At 39.5% G+C, this 24,452-nt stretch overlaps 1 protein-coding gene across 1 annotated transcript; it reads left to right on the forward strand.

The window, feature by feature from the left end:
* Positions 1–983: 983 nt before the first annotated feature.
* On the forward strand, positions 984–22,828 carry ccdc186 (coiled-coil domain-containing protein 186). Its single transcript, XM_026914892.3, has 16 exons — positions 984–1,127; positions 3,401–4,265; positions 6,416–6,542; positions 8,722–8,850; positions 9,405–9,617; positions 9,735–9,854; positions 10,066–10,170; positions 10,581–10,679; positions 11,148–11,234; positions 11,350–11,492; positions 12,132–12,387; positions 12,669–12,858; positions 14,650–14,730; positions 15,094–15,313; positions 19,388–19,607; positions 20,770–22,828. The coding sequence occupies exons 2-16, from the start codon at positions 3,421–3,423 to the stop codon at positions 20,851–20,853; spliced, it is 2,919 nt and encodes a 972-aa protein (XP_026770693.2). The 5' UTR covers positions 984–1,127; positions 3,401–3,420; the 3' UTR covers positions 20,854–22,828.
* Positions 22,829–24,452: the final 1,624 nt, after the last annotated feature.

Raw genomic sequence — 24,452 nt, forward strand, 5'->3', positions numbered from 1 at the left:
TATATACACACACACTATATACACACATGTGTGTGAGAGAGAGAGACTGTAAAAATACTCCTGTGCCCAGATTAAGCATAAAAACCCAGTGGTTTGTTTGTTTGTTTGTTTGTTTGCTTGTTGCATGGTCAAATGCTTGGAAGGAGAAACATTGTTTTCCCCCTCAAATCAGATATGAAGAGATTACCTCAGTTTATCTCTGCAACACTTACACTTTTTATATAAGATCTGAATCTTTTCCCTCCAGATTACATCATGTTTATATTCATTCAGAAATGATGGTAAGTTTCTGTGGGTTTACTGTAATGAGACTGGAAAGTAGAGAATTACAGATAGTCTAGGCCAAATGATCTGACAGCTGGATATAACATGCCATAACTTTAGTTGTTAAAATGTACTCTAGATGACTGAATCTTTCCTTTTAAGTCTTACTGCCTCCATAAGAGGGAGTAGTTTAGCTAGAAAATCCCTGCTGAAATATAATATCCCACTCCTGCAGGAGTGTAGTCTGTGCTCATGTGTCAGTGAATTGTGTGTCAGTGAATTGTCCAGGCTGTGAAGTGAAATCTGTGAAGTGGCCCTGATTGTTCATTTCATGGCCCAAGAAATATGTGTGTTTTTTCAGTACTCTTTTCACCAGTCAAGACACACACCTTCCTCTTGGAATATTATAATATATCATATGATACATAATATACAGTATATTCACAACATTCCTACTCTGATAGTGTTTTAGTGTGAATACTACCCCAGATGTCTGTGTCCACTTGTCCCATTGTGTTTAAATACTTTTTTAATTTTACCTAGTAAAAAACAGCAATGAAATATGGGTTTACCAAATGGCACATGTTTTCTCCTAGCCTATCCAAGGCAAGTTAGTACAAATCCCGCGGAATCCTACTATTTCTCATGCATCCATTTCACTTTTTATTTCAGCAAAGATTAAAAAATAAGCCTGCGCTTACTGCGCATGCGCAGTCACTGGTGTCTCACTGCCTGCAGTCGGTTCAGTGCAGTGGCCATATTTGTTGATGTGTCACCTCACCAGGAGCTAACATAAGGACTTTGGACAAGCTGTGTTGGGACTACCTTTATAACAGTCGTACTGAATGGACCTAACATAACGGGTGAGTTCAATGTCACGTTAGAGCTTATTTTGGGGTGAAGCATTGCTTCAGACACACTGCAGTTCCGGCAGCTGCGTTAGCTAGCAAGCTAGCAGGCTAATCAGGTGTTTTCCAGCAGAGTCCATGGCTAACGTTAACTCCTGATTCCTGCTGGCTAGTTTAGGTGGATAAATCTTCTGTTCTAGCAGCATACCTGATCTGTTATGTTATAATCTCTCGTGGTTTAACGAAGATAGCTAAGCTTTAGTTAGAGCAGGCTTTGGCCACTATCTTTAGCCATGTCCAGTTGTTTATTTAGGAGAAGTCAATGATTGTGGATGCAGCTGACAGGTACAGTAGCTTAGCTGTGGTTACATCCATGGTATCGATTTCAAAAGCACAGGTCCTTTTGTTTCTTCTTGATCTTCTTGGGATCAGACCCACTTTCTTAGCCCATTGTGAAGCCTCTGGATTCATACAGCTAGTAATGATTCATATAGCTAGTGCAAACAAAGATATGCGAGCTTCTAATCGTCAGCTTTTTCCAGATCATTGACTTTTGGTTCTTTTGCTTTGAATGAATTTCAGGAGAGAAACTTTGCCATTTCAGTGATCCACTTTGTTCAGGTTCAGGTTTGTTCAGCACGTTATAAAACAGGATCACACAACATTTCCTGAAACCCAAGTTCACTTCTAACATGAGTGATGATGATAAATTCTCTCTTCCTCATTCTCTCACCATTTACCTTGGTATTTTCTTCATCTTCAACATCAGCAGTTAGCAAGCCTTATTACTTATTATTTTGATAAGTGGGATTATCAATATTTCAACTAAGTTCTGGAAAGAGCTTGATTAATAGCTGATTCATAAACGTCAACAGTTCCTTTAGCTCTGTTCCAACACATTGTTGGAAATACAAAATTTGCTCAGTGTCGACTGATCTCTCTGAACAGGGATCTCTAATCTTATCTGCAAAAATTCTAAGATTTCACATTTTCATTCAAACTATTCAATAGTACACCTGATTCCACCTGTTTAATCATGTGATTCAGTTTTATTAAAATGACTATTGGATATGTCTCCTGGAGTAAACCCCAACCCCCCGCCCCCAATCCAGCACATTTTAGTGTTTTTCCTGCTCACAACACATCCGAATCAACTAATCAACTCATTAAGAGCTCTTCCTGAGTTGAACAGGGTGTGTTAGAGCAGGGAAAACACTACAATGTGCTGGACAAGGGGTACTCCAGGACCAGGGCTGGGAACCTGTAGCCTAACTGTGTAGTTTGCATATTAGCTAGAAAATCAGGTGAGAATTATTGCTGCACAGTCATAAAGACTTTTGTCTAGTTCTAACCTAATTGTCTAGTTCTTTACGCTTATACTAAAGTATGTTTGAATGTTTCAATGCATTTGCAATGGATTGTGTAGCCTATATAATTCCGAGGCTGTGCATCATGACCCCTAGAATATATATATATAATCATAACAAGATACTTAGGTGCTAAACTGTCATCAAAACAGTTATGTTTGGTAGCCCGGGCACCTAAGACAAGAAGATTACGTGTCGTCAAACAATTAGCAAAGGATAACAACTATGGTCAAGTCCTTCCCTTTGTGGGCATTAAAATCTTTACATCAAATCAGTTTTTATATTGTCATATATTTTCTTATTACTCAGCTGTGTATAATACACAGTATTAAATTTTCCAAGGAGTACCAGACAGTCTCATGACTTAAAGTCACTTTACAGTATGCCATATCTTGATTTAATGCACTCCGTGCAAAGTTCAACTCTTTTGAATTTTGCCCTCACTCTTACTTTCTGGGAGTGTTGTTTTCAGAGAAAAGTCTCATATGCACTTGTAGCACGTGATTTTCCTCTAAAGCGATTGATGTCTATAGCAGTATCAGTCAAGTTCATATGAGAACAATTGCAGTGTCAGTATGTCACTGAATGGAATCCAGTGTGATGAATAGCAGCTCAAATTTACTCAAGCAGTAGACTCTGTGTGTGAAAGAGGGAAGGAAGTTTCCGTTCTTTTGGTGTGTTGAGGACAGTGCCACAGCCTGAGCTAGGTCAGAAGGAGGAGGAAGTGACTTTCTCACTGTCCTCTTTGCAGGAAGGAAGTATGATAATGCAAATCAGTTCTGCATCGGTGTGGCCTTTTGCAACACATTTCGTGACAAATTAAAGAATTGTTGTAATGTAATGTAATGCTGTTTATCAATAATGAAGTAGCAGAAAAGTAGTGCTGATCTGTGCATGGCAATACTTGCTTGCCCCTTTCAGGTGTGGACTTTTAGGAGAGCATGGAGCAGTGTGACTCTCAGGGAGAACAGCACCCCAGTCCCGATCCTCCTCACAGCACAGACGTCAGCTCAGCATGCACGGGGTCCTCGCAAGTCATCAGAGATGGTACTGGACAGGAGCTAAAAGTTATGGAGGAGGATGTTGAAGCTGAACAGGACAGTGTCTTGGACAGCATTCAGTCTGATGGTGCTGAGAGGGTGGAGCTGAGACTGGACTTTTCCACACCAGACCAGGAAGGAGCGACTGTAGAGGATGGACAGGGAGATGGCAACAGCAGCTGTGACAGTGGAACCGCCTCCATAGATGATACCAGGACTCCTCCCGCTCTTCCTAATGGACTTGTAGAGACAGCACCTGCTGTTCTGGATGGGGCGGTAGAGGTTTTGCTTCCTTCCAGTCATCCTGAGGACCAAAAAGTGGACTCTTCTTGTGTTCCAGATGATGCAAGTGAATCTTGTGAGTCAAACAATACACCTTCACATGAAGTAAGTCCATCAGGGGATGCTGCCAAACCTCAAGGTCTAAGCAGTCAAACTGGCAAAGTGACAAACTCTGTTTCAGCAGTTTCGCCACAGCATGAGGCTAATCACTCCAACTCCGTGTCCAGTGCTAACCTGTATGATACAGACTGCAGCAGGAAGCTAATGTCTGAGATCCAGCGCTCGGTGTCTCAGGAATCTCTGCTGGATGAGTTGGAGACAGAGCTGCTGAGCTGTCAGGTACGGGAGCAAGGCATCAGCAGAGCGAGCCCTCCGAACGGTCTGCCCAAGGATCAGGGCTCCATGGTTGTGTTCGAGAAGTGCGTCCAGTACAAGTACTCGCAACAGGAAAAGGCCATCAAAAGGTATTGAGTATTTAGAAAATATTTATCTTTTACATATTCTACTGTGTATCACTGGGTTAGTGGTTAGCATGGTGCTGCAGAGAGAGGTTGCAGTGTAGCAGTGTCACTGTGAGTCATAATGAAGGTAAAATTTTGGGAAAATAAAAAAAAAAAAAAGGAAGAAATGCCTCACCAGGGTTATAAATATTTCTATGTTTGTCTAGCACAGATTTCTCAGAGTCCTGAAAATTCTGGACCAGAACATTAAATTTCACTTTCCAGACCTGGTAAAGTTTTGATAAAATATCAATTGTGGAAAGGTCATGAAATTTTAATTAGCCCCAATATTATCATAATACTTTAAAGTAGCTAATATAAAAAAAAGCAATTTCTGTAGGATTTGGTTTAGAGGACAAATGTGTCAGACAGGGGCTTAAGGATCATTCCTCCAGTACGTCTGCTCTAACTTCTAGCATTTCCAGTTTTGGAAGATTTATTGACAAATAAGAAAAAAGTCATGGAAGTTTGTTATGGAAAAGTCACAGATTTGTTTCATAAAGCCCTGCTTTAGGTAGTCTAACCAAAGTTTGTGTAACAAACTTTTTTTTTTTTTTCCCTGATGATCAGATGACGAACAGTGTAATATCAGTCTGCTCTGGTATGCTGGGATCATCTTTTTGCTCCACCAACAAAAACAAAAAAAATTTCCATTACCTGACAAAAATGTTGCCGAGCAACACAACAGTTGTTTCTCAAAGACAGGTTAGATTAGATTAGCATTCCTGATATACCTGATTTGCACAGTTAGACTCCCCTTCCCTCCTTTTCCCTCTCTCATGCTTATTTGACAAACCATTCATAATTTAGATGTGATGTTATTTCATAAGTTGTATATTTTGTGTATATGAGATCATGGGGAGGCATATTATAACATATTGCAATTGTGATATATCTTTTGTTGTATGTATACTATATGGCTTTGTTATATTAAAAAAACCTTAGTGCTCCAGGAATAAAATAAATTGTGGTTTGTTACAGAGCTGAAATATCTCCACAATCCTTTTACTAAAGCCAACATGGTGGCAACTGCCCTGAATATAGAATAAAGATAGAATATTTAGCTAAAGGCAGACATAACATGCCAAAACAACAGCCAAATTTTTTGTTATAGTTCTATTTTAATGTATTTTAAATCTGGCTAATAATTTTATTTTGTCTAGTGGTGCTTTGACTACACTAATTCAGGTTTTTTGTTTGTTTGATTCATTCTTTATTTTTTGTCCTACCCCACTGGTAACACTTGGACTTGGTGGACCTCATCCAATTAAGACTAGATATTGCGTTCACGTACAGTGCTTTGGGTTTTTTTTTTTTACCGTTTGTCGAGCCTAATGATATGAATAATGAATGAATGAATAACAAATTTTCCAAATCTTCAGTCAACTGACATGACTACAGAACTCTTAACTATGCTTAATTAAATAACAGATCACTATTTACCATACAACATTACTGACACTCATCAGACAGTCTGCCATGGCATAAGAATATTATCAACTGTGTATGTTGATCACTTTTGTCAAACCAGACTAACACATGGTCTCAGTATTCTGTACATTTTTTACTGGTTCCACACACTTTTTTTTTTATTTTAGTGAGACCAATGGACCAATAGGTCTCAGTGCTGTGAGAGGCTCTTGTGTGCATTTTAAACCATGTTCAAGTCTCTCAAATTGAGACTTGAATATAAAAAAATATCCATCCTCAGAAGCTAAATTAATTTTGTTGTGTTTGAGCAAGGAGAATCATTTCCATTTCCATTTTGTCATTTTATTGTTGCAACCCTCTGTTGAATTTGCCCAAACCTGCAAGTACCCTGTCATTATAGAATTAACATGTCTTATCATCTGCAGTGTTTGCACTGTATGTGGCTACATTGCCTTGTGGTTTTACTTTCATATTGGGGAAAAAAAAAATTTCATATGAACACCTGCTTTGCCTAGAAACTGGAGCCAGTCCAGCACTGAACTGTGTTAGGATCTAATCAGTAATCATTTTTGGATACTTGTTAAAATTGAAACCCTTCCAGATGGTGTAGACCAAATCAGTGGCAGGAACTAAGGGATGTTTGTAAAGCTGTTACAATATCAGTTGCTTTAATTGTGTGACAGGTTGCTGGATGAGAATAAGAAACACCAGGAGTTGATTCTGGGCATCTGCTCTGAGAAAGACAACATGAGGGAGGAGCTTAAGAGGAGGATGGAGACTGAGAAACAGCATCTTTGCACGATTAAGAAGGTAACTTAGTATCACTCGGCATTAAGCTATAGTTAAGCAGTACGCAGCGTTTTGCTCTGACATAAAGTGGCATGTTGGTGATGATAATCAATGTGTATTTGCACTCTATATACACTACCATTGGCTCTATTTATTTTTCCAGAATGACCACTGTTATTTGAGACATGGTCAATAACAAGGCTAATAATAGCAACTGATAAATGTAACCGGCACTGTGTTTAGCTAAATAAGCCTGCTCGTGCCAGTTCAGATGGCAGACCTGAATAGCCAGTTCAGGCTCTCCTCACTGATTAATGTGCATGTTTACTGAAGAGCCTGCATCTGGTGCTGAGTAAGAACACCTCTTTGAGACCAGCCATGGGTTTGGCGAGATTGCAATCTAGTTCAGTCCAGCGGGGGCCTTTGTCACAGAGGGAAATAACGCAAATCATACAGTAGCCCAGGAGGCAGGCTGTGTCTAAAGAGCAATAATCTGCTATCATGGTAATGACAGGAAACTGCTGTGTATACTATACCTTCACAGCTTCTCGTCACGGCTGAATTAGAAGGGGCATCTGTGCTCTATCATCGCACCAGTGTCTTATCAGGCTCATTAACTACCTCCTTCCTTGGAGAGAGAGCAAGGGACAGAGATGCAATCTTAGCTATGCTCTATATCTCAGATAACAATCAACACTATGAACGAAACCAATTATAAAGCTCTTACACCCACTTTTGATAGTGAGAGTCATTCTTTAGGACAGACACAGAGGGCGGAAAAATAAGAAACCTGTGTCCCCAAGACAAGCAGATTTCGTGTCCAGGCTAACAATTTTTTTATTCATAGGTGCGTGGCTATTGTATTTCTATTCTAATCTATTTTATTTTTATATTTTATTCATTATATTCTGCTTTTACTATATTCTGTTTATTATGTATCACTGTTGCACTGTGAGACGAGGCAATAAGGAAAATAATATGTCACATGTATGTTATATGTGTGAGACAAATAAAGAACCTTGAGCATTGAACTTTGAGAAGTAGGTTTAACAAACCTGAAAAAGTGGAAAAACGTCTTATTGACTTTCACAAAACATTTGGTGTGTAGCTATGTTTAAACTTAACACACTTCATGGTGGTGCGACTCTCCACAATGCTGTAACTACAGCACATGCTTCTGAATCCCACTGCCTGCTCCACACACATCAGCCGAGACACAAACTGGCTGTCAGTGGAACAGTTCTCACTAGGTGTTTGTACAGATGACAATCTTTAAGACAATCTTTTCAGAATCAGGAACATGCAGGTATGTGGAAACACTGACAAAACCCAGCAAAATAAAGATTGGCACAGTCATAATATATACGGTCACCTTGTGATTAAACATCAGCAAAAAAATACCTAGAAGATACTAACCAGATTTGAATACCATCTTTTAGGTGTGATGTGCGGACAGAACGCCACACCTCATAGCAGAATGCCATGTTGCTGACATTTTGTCAAAGGCACAATCACAATGTGCTACATTAGGAGCTTTGTTAGAAGCAGATAAATTTCATGTATCTGTCCATGTCCCTTAGTCTGTATTAAATGGCTTAACTAGCAAACTAGCTCAACATTATTATCTTATGTCAGCTGCTTTATTGTAGCCTACTCATTTTCTGGGCAACAACCAAAACATAGGACTGGGCAGCACAAAGGAGCTTTTACGTGTCCTGTGGGATAGCTAATACATTTATTATCTGTCCACCGCTACAGTTTTTCTTGTCTGTAAGGACAGTAATAATCTGGCAGCTGTTTAGGTGTTTTCCTTTGTAATTAAAAAGGCAGAAGTTTGCTTTAAATCCAAGCCCACTCACATATGATTTGGTCATGGATACAGAGAGGCTGTAGGTAATAAATTTAGCCATCCTTACAAGGTTATTAAAAATTAAGTTACTGACTAGCTAGAAGATGGTCTGTTGTGGGTTTTGTAGTGCTTATTGCGCAACTCTCACTATGCATATGGTCACAGTCTTTGATGTTGAGTCATGGTGCTGTTCCTGGGTGTTTAATGCCTTTATCTTTGAGTAACTCTGCCCGGTCAAACCAGCTTTTGTGTCGTCATACAGGGAGTGTTCATGATTAGCCTTGCCCTATGCATTCCTAAGCAGATTTTTTTTTTTTTTATCAATGTAACTGTCTCTTTATGTCTTACCAGTTTGAGAGCAGGGTGGAGGAACTATTGAAGGAGCTGAAAGAATCCAAGGACAAACTGGTTCACCAGGACCAGGCAGCTAAAAACACCATTCAGCAGATGCAGAGGGAGATGTCCTACCGCCTTGAGCAGGTTAGAGGTCATCACTATGACCACTGCCACTGGTACCATGGAAACAATCGTCCAAGATGACACCCTTCCCCCTTTCTCACACAAAGCTCTTTTTTCTTCCACAGTGGATCAATTACTTCTAAACAATGACTAGACTGTGGTTCTCAATCTCTATTTCCCTCATCCTTCATGTCTCATTTCCCAATAGAATGTGGCATTGTTGCCTGTCTTTATCTCTCACTCTGGTGTTTAACTCTGAGCCTGTCTTCAGTTATCAAGGTCTAATGTTAAGCTAGATTTTGTAGATAGGTGGAATGAGTGTTACTTATTATAGAAAGATTCAGTCCAACTGGTCTTCTCTTTCATGCAAAATTCTCACAACAGTGTCAGCATTCTTCTCTTCCCTGCAAACGGGAACCTCAAATACACCAAAACTTGCCAACTTGAATACTGACAGCACCACATTACGACAGGTTTCTCGCAACTCTACAAAAAAAATTGTAGATGAAGATGATAAACAACGCAATTATACATGCCTATGATGTTGCATTATTATGTGGTTTTACCCTCTTCAGGCTGGTAAGAAGTGTGAGGAGGCACGCCAGGAGAAGGAGGCCATGGTTATGAAGTATGTGCGAGGGGAAAAAGAGGCACTGGACCTCCGTAGGGAAAAGGAGCAATTAGAGAGAAAGCTCAGAGAGGCTACAACAGAGGTGGACAAACAGGCCAGGAGGGGGAACCAGCTGGCACAGGAGAAAGGACGGCTTCAGCAGCTACATGATGCCAAAGTAAAAACACTCTATTCTATTTGGGATATAAAATATAAAAGCTGGCTGATGGTAAAGGCTGGCTGAACTTTTTTAATTCTGTCATTTATTCAGTGTGTTTCATTCTTGTTCCTGTAGGAGAATGAGATGAGCAGGCTGTCTCGGGAACTGGAAAAGCTCAAAGATGAGATCAACTCTCATATCATCAAAGTGAAATGGGCCCAGAACAAATTAAAGAGTGAGACGGATGCTCATAAGGTAACTTGTATAATCCTGCTAACAGTGATGAAATTCTGTAAAGGGAAATTTCACCTAAAAAAAAAAACCCTCACATTTTCATGTGTAATTTGATAAAGACATACGGCATGTCCCAGTCCTAGTCCTATTGTCAGTCTATTGTGTCTTTTTTTTTTATATATTGTACTATTTTCAATTATCAATATTTTTTATCTTGTGGTATTCTAAACAGGAAACAAAAGACAAGTTAAAAGAAACGACTGCCAAGCTGACCCAAGCGAAAGAGGAGACTGAACAGATCCGCAAGAATTGCCAAGACATGATTCGTACATATCAGGCAAGTCTAAATAGGATGCTTATTGGAAAATGTGTGTTAAATGTGCTAACCAGGTGGCACTACTTGAGAGTTTGAAATATCCACTAGAGGACAGTATTGACTGTTGTGTAGTTTGCGGGCCCTTGATTTCTGAACATGCTATATCCTGATATATTCTTTTTAGGCTTTGAAAAAAATGTGCAACTCTAACACTATATGTTTCTGATAATGTGAATGTATAGTACAAAAGTATACTGTCTAGGTATGTGTATAATTCCACCCATTTGCACAAATCTATATCTATAAGCTATAAGAGTAAGAGCAAAATAAAGCTAGGAGTGACATGAGTTCCTTATCATTTGTAAGAAGAAATTAATTATTTTGCTTCAGGTTTCTAATGCACAACTAAATTACTCTCTTTCACTGTCTAGGAGTCAGAGGAAATTAAGTCTAATGAATTGGATGCAAAGCTGCGGGAAACAAAGGGTGAGCTGGAGAAGCACAAGCAGGAACAGACAGACCAGCTGGAGGTGAACTCTTATTATTATTTTTTTAAATTTACACCTGTCTCATGGGGTCTGTCCCTTTCAACCTTTCGCCAAGGCTGGTTTTAAACACATCAAAAACAGTGCTGCAACCTGAGACCCTTTATAGGGTATTAAGGTTCTATTTTTGTAGCACTGCAATATGTCTTTACTTAAATTTTGTGGCTGTTTTAATTGTGAAATACTGTATATTTACATTCTGAGGCCATATTGAGCTATTAGCTTGTTTCTTTTGCTAGTAGTGACATGTTAATAGATCCACTGTTAAGTACTGTTTTTTCAGTGAAGCATTATTTGTATTATTTGCATCTTTATTAAGTTTAATAAACTTTAACGTTACTTGGAAAGTTCTCCCAGCCATCACTTTGCTAATTAGAAAGGGCAGAACGAAGCAATTGGCTAATGGGACTTTTAGCTCTGGAGAAGGCTCATTTTCTCCACTGTGATTGACAGATGCATCGAGCCAAGATTAAGGAGCTGGAGGATCTAAAGAGGAGCTTCAAAGAAGGCATGGATGAGCTTACCACGCTTAGAACCAAGGTGAGATAAAAAGAAAAATCATATACTAAGTACATATACTATGTATAAATGTAGTATGCATAATTATTTGTGAATATTTGAATATTTATTGTACGTCTCCTTCTCTCACATACAGGTAAAATGTCTGGAGGATGAAAGGCCTCGATGGGAAGATGAGCTGTGTAAATACAGAGAGATCATTAACAGACAGAAGTCTGAGATCCAGAACCAGCGTGAGAAGCTGGGGGACATTCAGAGATTAGAGGAGCAGCATCAGAGGTAACGGAGGCACCCCCAAACCACTAACCCAGACCAATTAATCATACCACTCGCAGTGCCCTTAATGACTCAAAGAAGCCCATAGCTACTGTAGTATTGGTTCCATGGAGCATTCCACTTTCCCATCTGGTGCAAGTGTCTCAATCTGGTGCAAGTGTCTCAAAATTGGGATCGCATTAGGAAAGAGTTTTCAAATGTGATGGTGACCTTATCACAGATCAGTGGGCATGGCTTTGCATCAGGTATGATGATTCAGTTGAACACTCCTGGACATCAAAAATGCAGCTAATGTAGCCTGTCCATGTGTCAGTTCTCAGCGGTGGGTTATATTCTTACTAACAAAGAGATGCAAGGGTGGCTCTGTGCCCACTGGAGTGTGATCACAGGGCCTCTGCTAGAGTTAACAGAATTATTTATGTGTGTGTGGGTGTGTGAGTCTCTGGGGGTTTGCCACTGAGTCATTAGGACATATGACAGTTGATATTGTGTCATCATTTCAATGTCTTCTAGGAATTATTAGGAATTATTTATGGCTTTGACTATGGCTTTGACTCAGAAATGGAAATTACAGTAAATCACTTAAATCTGCATATGTGTTTGTTATCATTTTTGTATTCTTGTGTGTGTACTGATTAACAGAGATGAGCAGGAGATGGAGTCTCTGAGAGAGGAGGTGGAGAGTCTGAACTTACAGATTGCAGACCTACACAAAGATGTACAGGGTGGCCGAGTGCGGGAGGCTGAGCTCCTAGCTTTCACAGAGAAAATGACGAGTAAGAATGCTCAGCTACAGTCTGAGAGCAATGGCCTGCAGTCTCAGCTCGACCGCATGACCAATAACTCCAGGGAGCTACAGAACAGACTGGAGGAGACCGAGAGGGCCCTGACAGACACGGTGCGCTCACACGTGATCACATTAGAGCACATAATCCAACTATGGATGTATAAATACTTTTATTGTTATCCATTCCGCCCCACAGCTACCTAAATCGATACTGAGAGTGCATCCTGCATTAAAAGAGCTGCTTTAAATTGAACTATTTTTACAACACAAAAGAAGCCTCATCACTCACTCGGTAGAAAAGAACACACTGATTTAATGATTATGAATTGTATGCCTCTCTTGGGTATGAATTAGATTGATGTTTGTGTGTGTGTGTGTGTGCATGTGTTCAGACGGCGAGGATGAAGAGAGAGGAACAGCGACTGCATGAAGAAGTCCAGGCTCTACAGAATGAGCGATCTGCATTGCAAGCAGAGACTGCACAGCTAAAGACAAGAGTAGAGGAGCTGAGAGACGAGCTGGTTACACAGAAAAGGAAGCAAGCAGCCAACATCAAGGATCTGACAAAGCAGCTCACACAAGGTAATAGAAGCGAAGTAATACTAGCACTATGGCTAGTCTGAAATCTTCATGGTATGATAACCTAGTCTAAAAATATCATGGTTTCATGGTATTAATCAACCATTTAAAAACACACAAGCTGTTGGTGAAAAATAAAGGAAAAGTTTATCATAAAATTTTTGTACAAACCACCCATAAGGAAAAGATCAAATGCTCTAATTGTTCTTTTTTTTCTTAGAAAGATATTTTTGAGGGAAAAAAATTAAACAAGCGTGGCAGTGCCTCTCAGCCAAAAATAGTCAGTCATTTTGTTTAGTTCTGGTCAGCAATGTTCTTTTGTGCGTTTGCTAGCCATAGTGTAGGGTGAAGTTACAAACATGCTAGGAGTGGCAGCAGAAGTAGCAAAAGTGTGCTAAGAAAATGTTTACAACAGTAGCAGTTTATACAAGCAAAGGATTTTTACTACATTGCTGAGTGGAGAAATGATTAAGGTGAGTCTGGTGTGAGGGGGAAATTTTTGAGAAGCCACAACTGGATGCAAGAGATGAGAAGCACTGGAGTGCACTGGAGTAAAATAAATGAGCAGGTAGAGGATAATAGATGGATATGTATTTTTATCACTATTGAAAAAGGCCCGGGTGATGTAACTCTCTGATCATACATCGGGACTAACCGTGCCACTGTAATAACCTCAACCAGGACAAAGACTTCTATAAAGACTTCCAATAATGCATTTTGACACAGAGGAGGGTATCACAGTTAACATGTGAAGTTTTCTAATGCTGCTGTTGGGCCACTATATATTTAATTCAGTAAGACTCTGTCATGTGACGTTAATGAAACTAAGAAAGACAGAGTCCAATTTAATCCAATTTAAGCATCTATTTTTGTGCCGTGTTATTGTGTAAATGCTGCCATAACAATAGTCTTAGGCTTATTTGAGATCTCTTTTTGGGTGTTAATAGTTTCTATTTTAATTACTGTCAGGGCCTTCATGCCCGCAATCACAAGTTTGTTATTTAAGTGTTTATTTTCACAAAGTAGGAAGCAGATTTTGAGTTCAGGGAGAAAACCTGTTGAAAGAGCCTTAGCAATAAACTATCTGGAATGAGTGATAAGGCCTGAAACCAGAACATTGGTTAAACAAAAAAATTTTAAAAAATCACAAAACACGGAGACCGTAAAACATCAACAGATTGCTATCTGTGTGAATGTTTATAAATTTCGTTGTAGACGAAGCCTTTTTAATGGTGCTTCGTTCATTATTTTAATGGAGGATTAGCATTTCTCTGAAGTCCCTGGCTTCCTGAGGCACTGTTGGTAATTATAAAGCCATGTTGGAGCTCTCAGGGGGCTGGTGGAGGGGCTATGCTGCAGAATCAGACAGATTGAGGTAATGTATTCATCCCTCAGTGTGACTGCAGGAAAAGCTAGGTTAGGCCACAGTGCATGTTCACACCACACTTCGCTAAGAACAAGAGAGAAGGAAGGAACATTAGAGAGTCTGGGGATTTGTTCCTATAGAGGACATTGTGGAGAATGTGAAGGTATTTTTAAGCAGCTCTATTTCTGCTCCTTCTCTCTGGTGCCTGTTGACTTTTCTTCAGCTCAAGGCCCAGACCTTTACCTTGAAGTATATTATTTGATTGTATTCAAACTGTGGTGCGGATATGTGTGTTGTGATGGTAGGCTGTATTCTCGCTCTCCAGGGAATGAGAGTCTGAGCAGTAAAATGTCTCTCTCTCTCTCTCTTGGAGGATGAGGAAATTTTCACGTGCTTGTTTTGAGGTGTTGTCTGTTTCTCTGTAATAGCACGCAAGAAGCTGGATCAGATGGAGAATGGAGGCTGTGATAGGGAGGGCAGCAGCATGGGCAGTCGCTCCAGTTCCTCAGGTACATCTTCATTTTCTACTTCCAATAATCTTAACAACACTGTTATAATGCTCAAAGTATAAGTCATATTTTTTTGTGAAAAGTCCAGAAGTTGTGGGTTATTCTGCTCACATAAGAGTTGTTTCTATCTTTCTTTCTTTTTGCTTGTGAGCCTGTATGCCTTTCATCTACCTCTTGAAACATCCTGGTCTTAGATTCTTGGTGTGAGTGATTGCCATCTGCTGTGTGAGGCTGATTGTTATTCCCCGTATGGTGTGACTGTCACTTGAGTGTATTCGGCGAGACTTTGTTTCTTTTCTTTCTCAGTGCATTTTAGGTGACATTCTCTGTTCTTTCTCTCTTTTTCCTCCCTCTGTCTCTCAGGCTCTCTTAATGCTCGAGGCAGCAGTATGGACGATCGTTCGCCTGAGAACCAGTCAGGTTCTTCTGTGGTGGTGGTGGACAGCTTTCCAGAGGTGGACAAAGCCGTGTTGGTGGAGCGTATCGTACGGCTGCAGAAAGCCCATGCACGCAAGAATGAGAAAATCGAATTCTTGGAGGACCACATCAAGCAGCTTGTGGAGGAGATCAGGAAAAAGACAAAGTGAGTGAGATAGCGTGTAATCTAATATAGTTGTGAACAAATCACCTTCCAGTCTCGAAACAGCATCCCAAAATGTCACAGCAGCTGTTTGTTTCCCTTACTTGCTTTCCATTTTTATCCCTTGCCGACTCCTTTTCCTCAAGATAGCTGAGCGCCGTGTACACTCAGTTACTACTACTGACTTCTCTTGACGTGTCTTCTACTTATATACTCTTTCCTTTAGGGATCTTGCGCTCAATTTCTGCCAGGGGCACGTTGGCTTTTTTGTGAAGGGCCATAAACTAAGTCTAATGTATTTTTTTTTTAAACTTATTATAATCATGAGTCAATTTACAGCTTATATTTATAGTTTCATAATGGTGACAATTTGTATTTATTCCACATTTTTACTGTAGCAGCAGAGAAGAAATCATACTGGCTTATCTTCTCTTATGTCCTCAGTCTTCTACCTGTCTTGTCTTTACTCTCCATCACCTCCTTATTTAACATTTTGTACTTGATTGCTACACTAGGTGATGCATTTCGGTATTGGAAGTCAATGATTATATCAAAGACCAATTAACACTGGATGTGTTTCTGACGTGTTTAACACTCACAGCAGATTACAGTCCACGTGCCTTTCAATCCACTGTGACACGTGCATAAGATGCATGGATGGCAAAGTAAACTTTAATTTCCCTGTTTATGCCAACCACATGACTCCATTTGATTGTTTTATTGGCAGTGTAAAGTCATGAGTGCTGTGATCATGGAGGCTCTTTGCTGGTACACACTCAGTTTTCACTTTGGATAAGCAGTGTACACTCATTTTTTCACTGGTGGAGGCTCGTGCCTCACTGGCACACAGTAGAAATTTTGTTAACTGATCATTCAGCTTCCAGTGAATGCATTGTTTCATTTATGCTTTGCGGTTTCTCAGTAACATGACAAGCTGCATTTTTTTTCGTCTTGTTATCATCAAGGGAGAGAAGAAAGAGAGACTGGTAAGGGAATGGTTATTTTTAGCTGCCGTGACAAGTGGTAACAGGAATGTTACCACAAAAGTATGATGAGATGTTCTTTAATAAGTAAAAAGATTGTAATCATTGGTGAATTGCTGTGGTATAAGATGATTAAAACGCTTCCGATTTTCCTATAACAGAACGCCATGTCACGTTTTGTTCCTTACTTATTTTATTACCAAACTGAAAATCTAGTTTACAGTCTTCCAAGTGTTGTTTAAAGTTATGTTGATATGTAGTTATTTGGGCATGTTGTGTTTATGTAGTTATGGTGATATTCTGTTTAAGTGTCATCTTTTTTGTGTGTAAAATTGGAAACTATAGATGAGAATGTTTGATTAAATAAAGAGACTAGCTCAATAGAGGCAAACCTCTTTGGGAAGTTTTGTTCTGACTAAATGTTTTTATGAAAAATGTTTTTATTTATGACAAAATGTTTTTATTTTTGAAATCCAGATTTAAATTATTGCAATATAAGATGATAATAAGTGTAAAAGATAGATAAATTGTCTGTTGATGGGGGGCTAGTAACACCCCGCCATTTATCTCTGTGTTCTGAAATTTTATATGAAGTGTCCCATGGCCAGCAATGTCTGGGATTTCATTGGTCAATGCTAGAAAGACTCAGATGATGCTCTGATAAATCAGGCATTCGGTGCATTGGTTGACTGCTACTGTAACCGCTGGCCCGCTCTGTAGAAGTCAGAATCATTCACAGCTTTGGCTTTACATGTTTACATGGATAAAGCTGCTCCGCTCTTTCTAGGCTTTCCTCTGTCCTAATTCCTTCTGCCTGTTACTATAAGACACTGAAACAGCCTTTTGTCTTGCTGTTGGAATTTTATTTTACTCTTACATTGTTTTCCCACTATTTATGTGCGTTTTCCTCTTGCTTATTTTCCGTGAGTTAACAAGGTGACATCTAGAGAGGTTAGTGTTCCCCAAACACAGAACTGCTTCATATGTATTGGTGTATATAGTCTGTTAGGGGGAAATAATGTATCCCAGAGATTCCTAATTATGCCTCATACCTTATCATATACCTTTTAAAAACGCAGAATAGGGTCTCAAATGTGGACAAAGAAATATGGAGATATTTCACAGTACCTGTTTCTGTGTCTAGCTCTGAAGATGTGAGTGTACTGAAGTACTTGGTTGCAGTACAGCTGTATGGTAAACTGATTATAGAATTAAACTTCAGTTGATTTGGTTCAATTCCCCAGTGAGTGCATTCAGCTCATGGTGCCACATTTTTCCAAAGAGATAAACTAACGATATGTTACAAAGGGTCAGATATTAGATATTAGTCTCTTCCATGGCATATTTGATTTTGCAAATGCTTTCATTTAAATTGAATTGTAAATATGCTAGGCTAGAAGAATGGCTAAAAATTGGCATGAATAATATATGAGATCTTTTCTGAAAGTTCTTCTTATAGCTTTTATATTTTACACAGTAAAAGATCATGATAAGTATGTAGCCGCTTCCATTGGTATGTAAATAAAAGTCACATTTCATGTGCATTTCAAATTTTTTTAATTTTTAAAATAGAAATTTTGTCATTTGTATATTTGTGGTTTAGTTTCTAAAATGCACTTCCTTCTAAGTACCCTGCTGCTGTCCTTGCTTTCCCCCTGCTGCTCTTACTGCTACAGCGGAGAATCAGGCCAGTGCCATCCTGGCCTGGCTTTATATAGTAACAGAGAGTGAAATAATTTCAGGACATATCACCACCGGTTCTGAGCTATCATCAGAAAGCAGTGTTACCAGATGTCAAATAGTAATGAAGTGGATGATAACCTGACTATACTAAACGTAAATGAACTTCTCTCCTCATGTGCATACAAGCCGTGACCAAATTTAATCTCTTTTTATTTTGTTCTGTTAAATACTGCCGTGATGGAAATTGGGTCCAAATGGACCCTAGATAAGTTTAAGGTAAGCCAATCTGTTTTTGTAGCAGTGAGTGAGTTATTGATTGGTTTATTGATTGATTTATTGATGTAATTTTGTGTTTTTGCACAACCTACTTATCAGTGCTTTTCCCATTTTTAGCTTGTGCTATGGAATAAGAAATCTTAGTCCCTTCCCTCTCTGTTTTAGATAGCTGGGTTACTGAAAAGCACCATCTTCTCTGATGTATCTGATTATGTGTTTTAATTGCAAACTCTGTCATTGCCACATCACTTGAGTTCACCCTATACATTTATGCCCTCTAATGTCCTTGTCTCGAGACATGGTCTGAATAAAGCATTAAAATTGAATTGGGCGTTATGTGGGCCATGCGTCACTGCGGTTAAAAAAGGTTCGGAATAGGGAGAAATGGGAGAGATGCTGCTTTTCATCTTCATTTTCTACATATTAAAAAGTCAGCAATAATGGCAGTAACAATAATGATTTCAGATTTCCATCAGCACATTGCTGCTCTCTATTCAGTTTCAAATTGAGCCACTTAAAAATAAATTAGGCTTTTATGATTTGAGTTTTTTTAGGGTATAATTCAATCTGAAGATTTTATCCTTTTATTAAAATGCACTCAGAAGATGCGATGGTTATTTTTGGAGTTCTCACCTGGGCGGTCTGTCTAACAAAAACAAACAGCCTCAGTAGAAATTGCATTTTCTCTTTGCGTTTATTTTCATCATATATTGGCTTATGCCTTTGTGTAATGGAAAGCAAGGCTTCCTGCTATCACAACACTTTTAGAAAGCCACTCTTGCTATATGGGTTTAATCATGATAGTGGGTTTGACTGAGCTCGCCAATTTTAAAAACTGATAGCTTCCTGGAGTTCTTGGATTACTTGCAATTTATTGCAGCTCTGTGTCCTGAAGAGAAAGAGATGTGGTACATTGATTTGGTGATTAATGCTCGGTGACTTCTGCTGTGTCCTGGTTCATTAGTGGCTTTAGCTTAGCCTCTTCCCTCAGAGGTGTTAGTAGCACAACAGCCATCACAGAGCTTTTATAATGTATCATTGGCTGTGAACAAGTGTATGTGTATGTTTATGTATATGCTCTGATGTTGTAACTGAACCGGAGCGGTGACGTTCTCTGCCATAATGTGTCCCGCAGAATTATCCAGAGCTATGTGCTAAGGGAGGAGTCTGGAGCGCTGTCATCCGAGGCGTCAGATTTTAATAAAGCCCACCTGAGTAAGAGAGGGGGCATCATGGCCTCTCTGTACACATCACACCCCGCTGACAGTGGACTCACCCTTGACCTCTCTCTGGAGATCAACAGGAAGCTCCAGGCAGTGCTGGAGGACACGCTGCTCAAGAACATCACACTGAAGGTAACAAGCCTTAATCAGTGCACATACTCTACATGGAACCTAAACAATTACTTGTTTCTCGTCTACTTGGTTCTCACAATGCATGATTTGTAGCATGCAATTATGTCTCTGTATGTGGTAATTTGCCTGTACATGGTTCGCTTGGAGAACTGATATCGCTCGGCTGCCTCTTGGTATTTGCTGATGTAATCGCAGAATTTTATGTGGCTGGGAAGGCGATAGCTATCATAAACAAAGCACATTGAGCAGTGATTGACTAATGACGCATAGTACATTCCCACACTGGATGGACTGCTGTAAGTAAGAACATTAGACATGACACAGCAGCATAGAAGAAAAGCTCCATGTCTTTGACACAACCCTATACAGACTAAAGACTAGTGGTTTGCTGTATGTGGAAATGTATCAGCACTAAGGTCAAGGTGGATTACTAGGAATACGTGTTCGGTTGTAACTGGAATCATCAGAAATACTTTCTCCATTCTTGTACAGCCAAAGCTTATGATCTGCATGCAGTGTAAGGAAATAATCAGTCCAATGGACATGCCCAGTTTTCGACAGTTCATATGCTTTCCTCTCAGCCTCGGTGGATCTGTCAGAACATATGCATAGTGCTTACTGCTCACCCAGGAAAAACACTACTCGCACTCAGATTATACATGCTTTCTCATTCCTGCTGGTCGTTATAGGGTAATGCATGTGCGTATGCCATGCCTATACAACAAGCTCTCTCTGTGACATTCTGTTATTATGATATTATTATTGCTGACATGCTGGACACACAAGGTGCAGTTAAATTTTGAAAATCTTGATTTTGAGAGACTGGTTCATTACAAGACAGCCATACATGCTGGACATTGATCCAGTTGCCTGACAGCTCAATCAGAGGAGTTCATTTGTGCAGTTATACTTTGCAGCTACAGTTCACTCTCTGAAGAGCTCTGAAGATTGTTCAGCTACACCCAAGTCAGGTTTTAAAAAAGGGCTTAAAATATAGAGTGAATACATGGCATTAGAGTAAAGCAGCAATACTGTCTTCCTCTCTCTTTCAACTCTATCTCTCTACCTTTGTCTTTCTCTTTCTGCAAGCCTGGGTTGAAATCGTACTTTGCTGCTTGTAGCACAGAAATGCCTCACAGTAATGTGATGTCTTCCTCTACAGGAGAATCTCCAGACCTTGGGTTCAGAGATTGAGAGACTGATTCAGCAACAGCGACCAGTTGAACCCGGTGTCAGAAGAAAATGACAGTAGTGCTCTTGGTGGAGTCACTACTACAGGGCATCAAAAATGTGGAAGTTTACAAGCGTTCAGGTGCTCTGAAGGACCAGGGTTTGTGGTTAACCCAGGAGGCTGACAAGGAAAAAACGCACATACAGGCACATTCAGTGTGACAAGCTGGGAAAGGAGGAAGGCATACCACAAAGTGAGCAACCTCTTGGAGGACTCGAGTCTTCTCCATCTGCTTGGTGTCAGATTGTCCTACCATCATCACTCACCTGTCCGATGTGAGCGGCTCCATCGAATGTAACTACTGTAGATAAAAGAATTGCACACTTCAGCCCAGTGATTTGTAAATGTATAAAGCCTGGATAATGAATGAATTAATGATTGAGCACACATGTATGCAAAGAAGGTACTTCCAAGAGCTTGACCCTAATGATTGAGAAAAAGAGGCTTCAGCGAGTAATGGTGCATTTTCGAAACAGAGGACATATTCAGACCTGCTCCACATCATTATCTTGTTGCATAAGGGCCACTACTTCTTTTTCTGGCCCCTTATGCTTTTGTGCCAATTACTGAATGTGTGTAAAGTGCAGACACTAATGCATACTCCCACATGGTGGCTTAAGAAAGGGGACATTTTTTGCCACAAGGTTTTCTTTCAGCCGGATGCCATTTTCTCTCTGCAGACTGAAGCACTTAAAAAAAAGGCCAGATATTACACTGCATGCACTTTTTTCCCCCAATATTAGGTGTCTTGGTACAGTATAAAGCAGATTAATCTTAACTACAGTGGGGATAATTGGATATAATTAGCATTGGTCTTTGATAAGTGAGCTTTTTTATCCTGGTCTAAATTAAGTTCTTATAAAATCAATGTTATGTTTTTGTCCTACCTACTGAGAGGAATTCAATGTCTGCCATTTGTTATATGGAAAAACTGTCAGCATTTATATTTTCACTTTTCTCCTCCCTCTCGCTGTTTGTGTTGTATTGTGTAAAGCTATTGGGAGGCTTAATTAAAGAGGCAATTTTAAGGGATCAGTGGAAAAGGCAGATTAACATTAGTATTTTGAGGAAATAAGTGCAATTCTGTTTTTTCCTTCGCTATGTGGCAGAGAGGGGTGGGGGGCTTGTTTTCCCCTAAAACAGGCCTGAGTTGTGATCCCCACAGCAACTGTCCCATTTAAGGCCCTAAAAAGAATGAATTTGTGACGGCAAATTCCTTTGGTGGATTGAAGCCAGACTGTATGCTTTCTACAAGCTGTATTCGGACTGCCTGGGGAGTTGCTGGCCTAGAGATCTCTGCTCTGCATATTTAAGAGTTAGAAAGAAATGTCATTAGCTGCTGCTCGTGGACTCCTTTTGTCTTTATTCTTAAGCTTATAGAAGGTAAATAGTGAAGGATTATTTGGGATGTGGCAATATGTACAGGGACCATGCCTTCACCTGCCAGCCTTTTCCAATTATTAAGCCCAGACATATGAGTTGTAAACCTTTGCCCCTAAGCTGCAAAGAGCGATTAAGAACCATGTACCACAATACAATTTGAGGCCAATGGTGGGATCTTCACCTTTCCTCTTCACACTCCATCATCCTAGACACACCAGAGACATTCCCTGCAAAAAAAAAAAAAAAAAAGAAAGAGGAACATTTGCTTTGGAGCCTGAACTCCAAGATAAACACTGTCAATAATTGCTCAAGGCTCTGTTTCATAATAAATCTCCTTGTTAAATTCTCTTAAGTATGAAATGACAAGAATTATCTTTTGAAATATGTGTGTATGTGAGTGGTGATCAAAACTGATGAAGTGCAAAAATGCTGTTGAATCTCTTGCTGATCTGTCGTCTGTGCTCTGTTCAATTAACGTAGTCAGACTGTGATTATACAAACTTGTAGATATGAAGTGATGTAAATGGTAAATTGTTTTTAAAGATATGAATCTGGATTCCTTCATGTAAATATGGTGCTTACAAGGAATTAAAAAAATGAAAACTGACTCCCTGAAACAGATTTTTTATTATTTTTTTTTTACATTAGGTCATTCTTTGTATCACTGCACAAAATAGTTCAAGTAAATCATTGGATATTAGTTGTTTCCCTAGTGAATCATCAGAGCCCTTTTATGCGAATTGCAGCATCGGGGCAAGCATCAGCAAGTATTCAATTATGCAGGTCAGTGTGTTTATACCGGGAGAGTTTAAATATAGCTGAGCTACATAGGATGCTGTGATGGGGTTTCTTCCCAAGAGTTTGCTTCCACAATCTCTGCTGAGTTTGTCAGCAGATCAACGAAGGGGCTGATGGAAAAGATGGCATGTCCTGATGAAAATTATGGAAAGGTCATATCCAGTGTATGTGCTTACCAAGATAAGATAAATGTTTATTAATCCCTCATGGGGAAATTAAAATGTTACAGCAGCTTGATAGCATAATGTATGAGAAGGTAAATAAATATATAAATATGACAATAGTAGTGTCAATATGACAAGAACACAAAATGATTGGGAACAGCTAACAGTCTTTATTAAAACAAAGCTTGGGTGATGTACAAATCAGTGTTTTTACTGGGTCATGTTTACCTTCTTGCAATATTAAAACACGCAGTGTGGCCTAACTGATTTTACGCTGCTTTTTGTCGCAACACTTGTATCGTCAATCACCTGCACTGTAGCACTGCATCATGAAAAAACGCAGCAAATGACGTTCTCAGACAGGTGAGATTCGCGATCGAATCCCAGCGGTAGGGAGCAGCACTGCACCACTGTTCTTTGCTCAGTGACCATGCAGTGTGTTTCAAGTTCTTTTGATACAAGTGGAATTCTCTGTCACTCTGCCAGGTGCTAATGTTCTCAACAAAACTTCAACAGGACACTGAATGTTTGGTGGTCACTCTTTTTAAAACTCATTTCATTGGTGTGTTTCCTGTGTGATAACAGCCAGTACTAAAAATAGTTATGTTTACACCAGGCAGAATGTATGTAAAACAGATACTATCACACTTGTGTCATTTGAAAAATCACTTGTATAAACAGAAATATCTTTGGAAGAGTATTGTGTGGAAACAGATTAAAAAAAAAAATGCCCAAGATGCTCTGCCAAGATAACAGCAAGCAAAGTTTCACATCTACTTTCCAAAAGCTCATTAAATGGATGTGAACTGTATCAGTGGTAAGGAGGATTACTTTTTTTTTTTTTTTTTACTAAGGGATTTTCATCTCAGTCAAGGCAAACCAAACGTTAGCTTCTACCGATAAGTCATTGATCAGACAGCCTCTTTTTCTTCTTATTAGTCGATTGCGTCAGTGAATCAGTGAGGGAACAATGTTTGAAATTCAGCTCAATTCTGTGATATTTTCGTGGCTAGTAGACATGGTGAAATATGCCAGGTTAAGAGATCCTGTCCATGCTGATGGTGCCAGTGGGACATTGCATAAACCCAGCTGCCAGGCTATTTTTAGTTCCTCCTGATAAGGCACTATGAAACTCATAAAGCTTGAGGACCTTCAGAGAATTCATAAGCCACATTTAATGTCTTTCTCCATCAGGGTTATCTTGGCAATAGCACCAGTACTGTCACTGCGCATTACTAATACGCCTGTGCATATCAAAAGGTTTTAGAA

This window comes from Pangasianodon hypophthalmus, chromosome 12, assembly GCF_027358585.1.
Source record: "Pangasianodon hypophthalmus isolate fPanHyp1 chromosome 12, fPanHyp1.pri, whole genome shotgun sequence".
Taxonomy (NCBI): Eukaryota; Metazoa; Chordata; class Actinopteri; order Siluriformes; family Pangasiidae; genus Pangasianodon; species Pangasianodon hypophthalmus.

Excerpts from the sequence above, each read along its gene's own strand:
- ccdc186 (XM_026914892.3), top strand. The coding sequence starts at position 3,421 with ATGGAGCAGTGTGACTCTCAGGGAGAACAGCACCCCAGTCCCGATCCT. Across the intron at positions 4,266-6,415 it reads CAGGAAAAGGCCATCAAAAG|GTTGCTGGATGAGAATAAGA; the intron begins GTATTGAGTATT and ends ATTGTGTGACAG. Across the intron at positions 9,618-9,734 it reads AGCAGCTACATGATGCCAAA|GAGAATGAGATGAGCAGGCT; the intron begins GTAAAAACACTC and ends TTGTTCCTGTAG.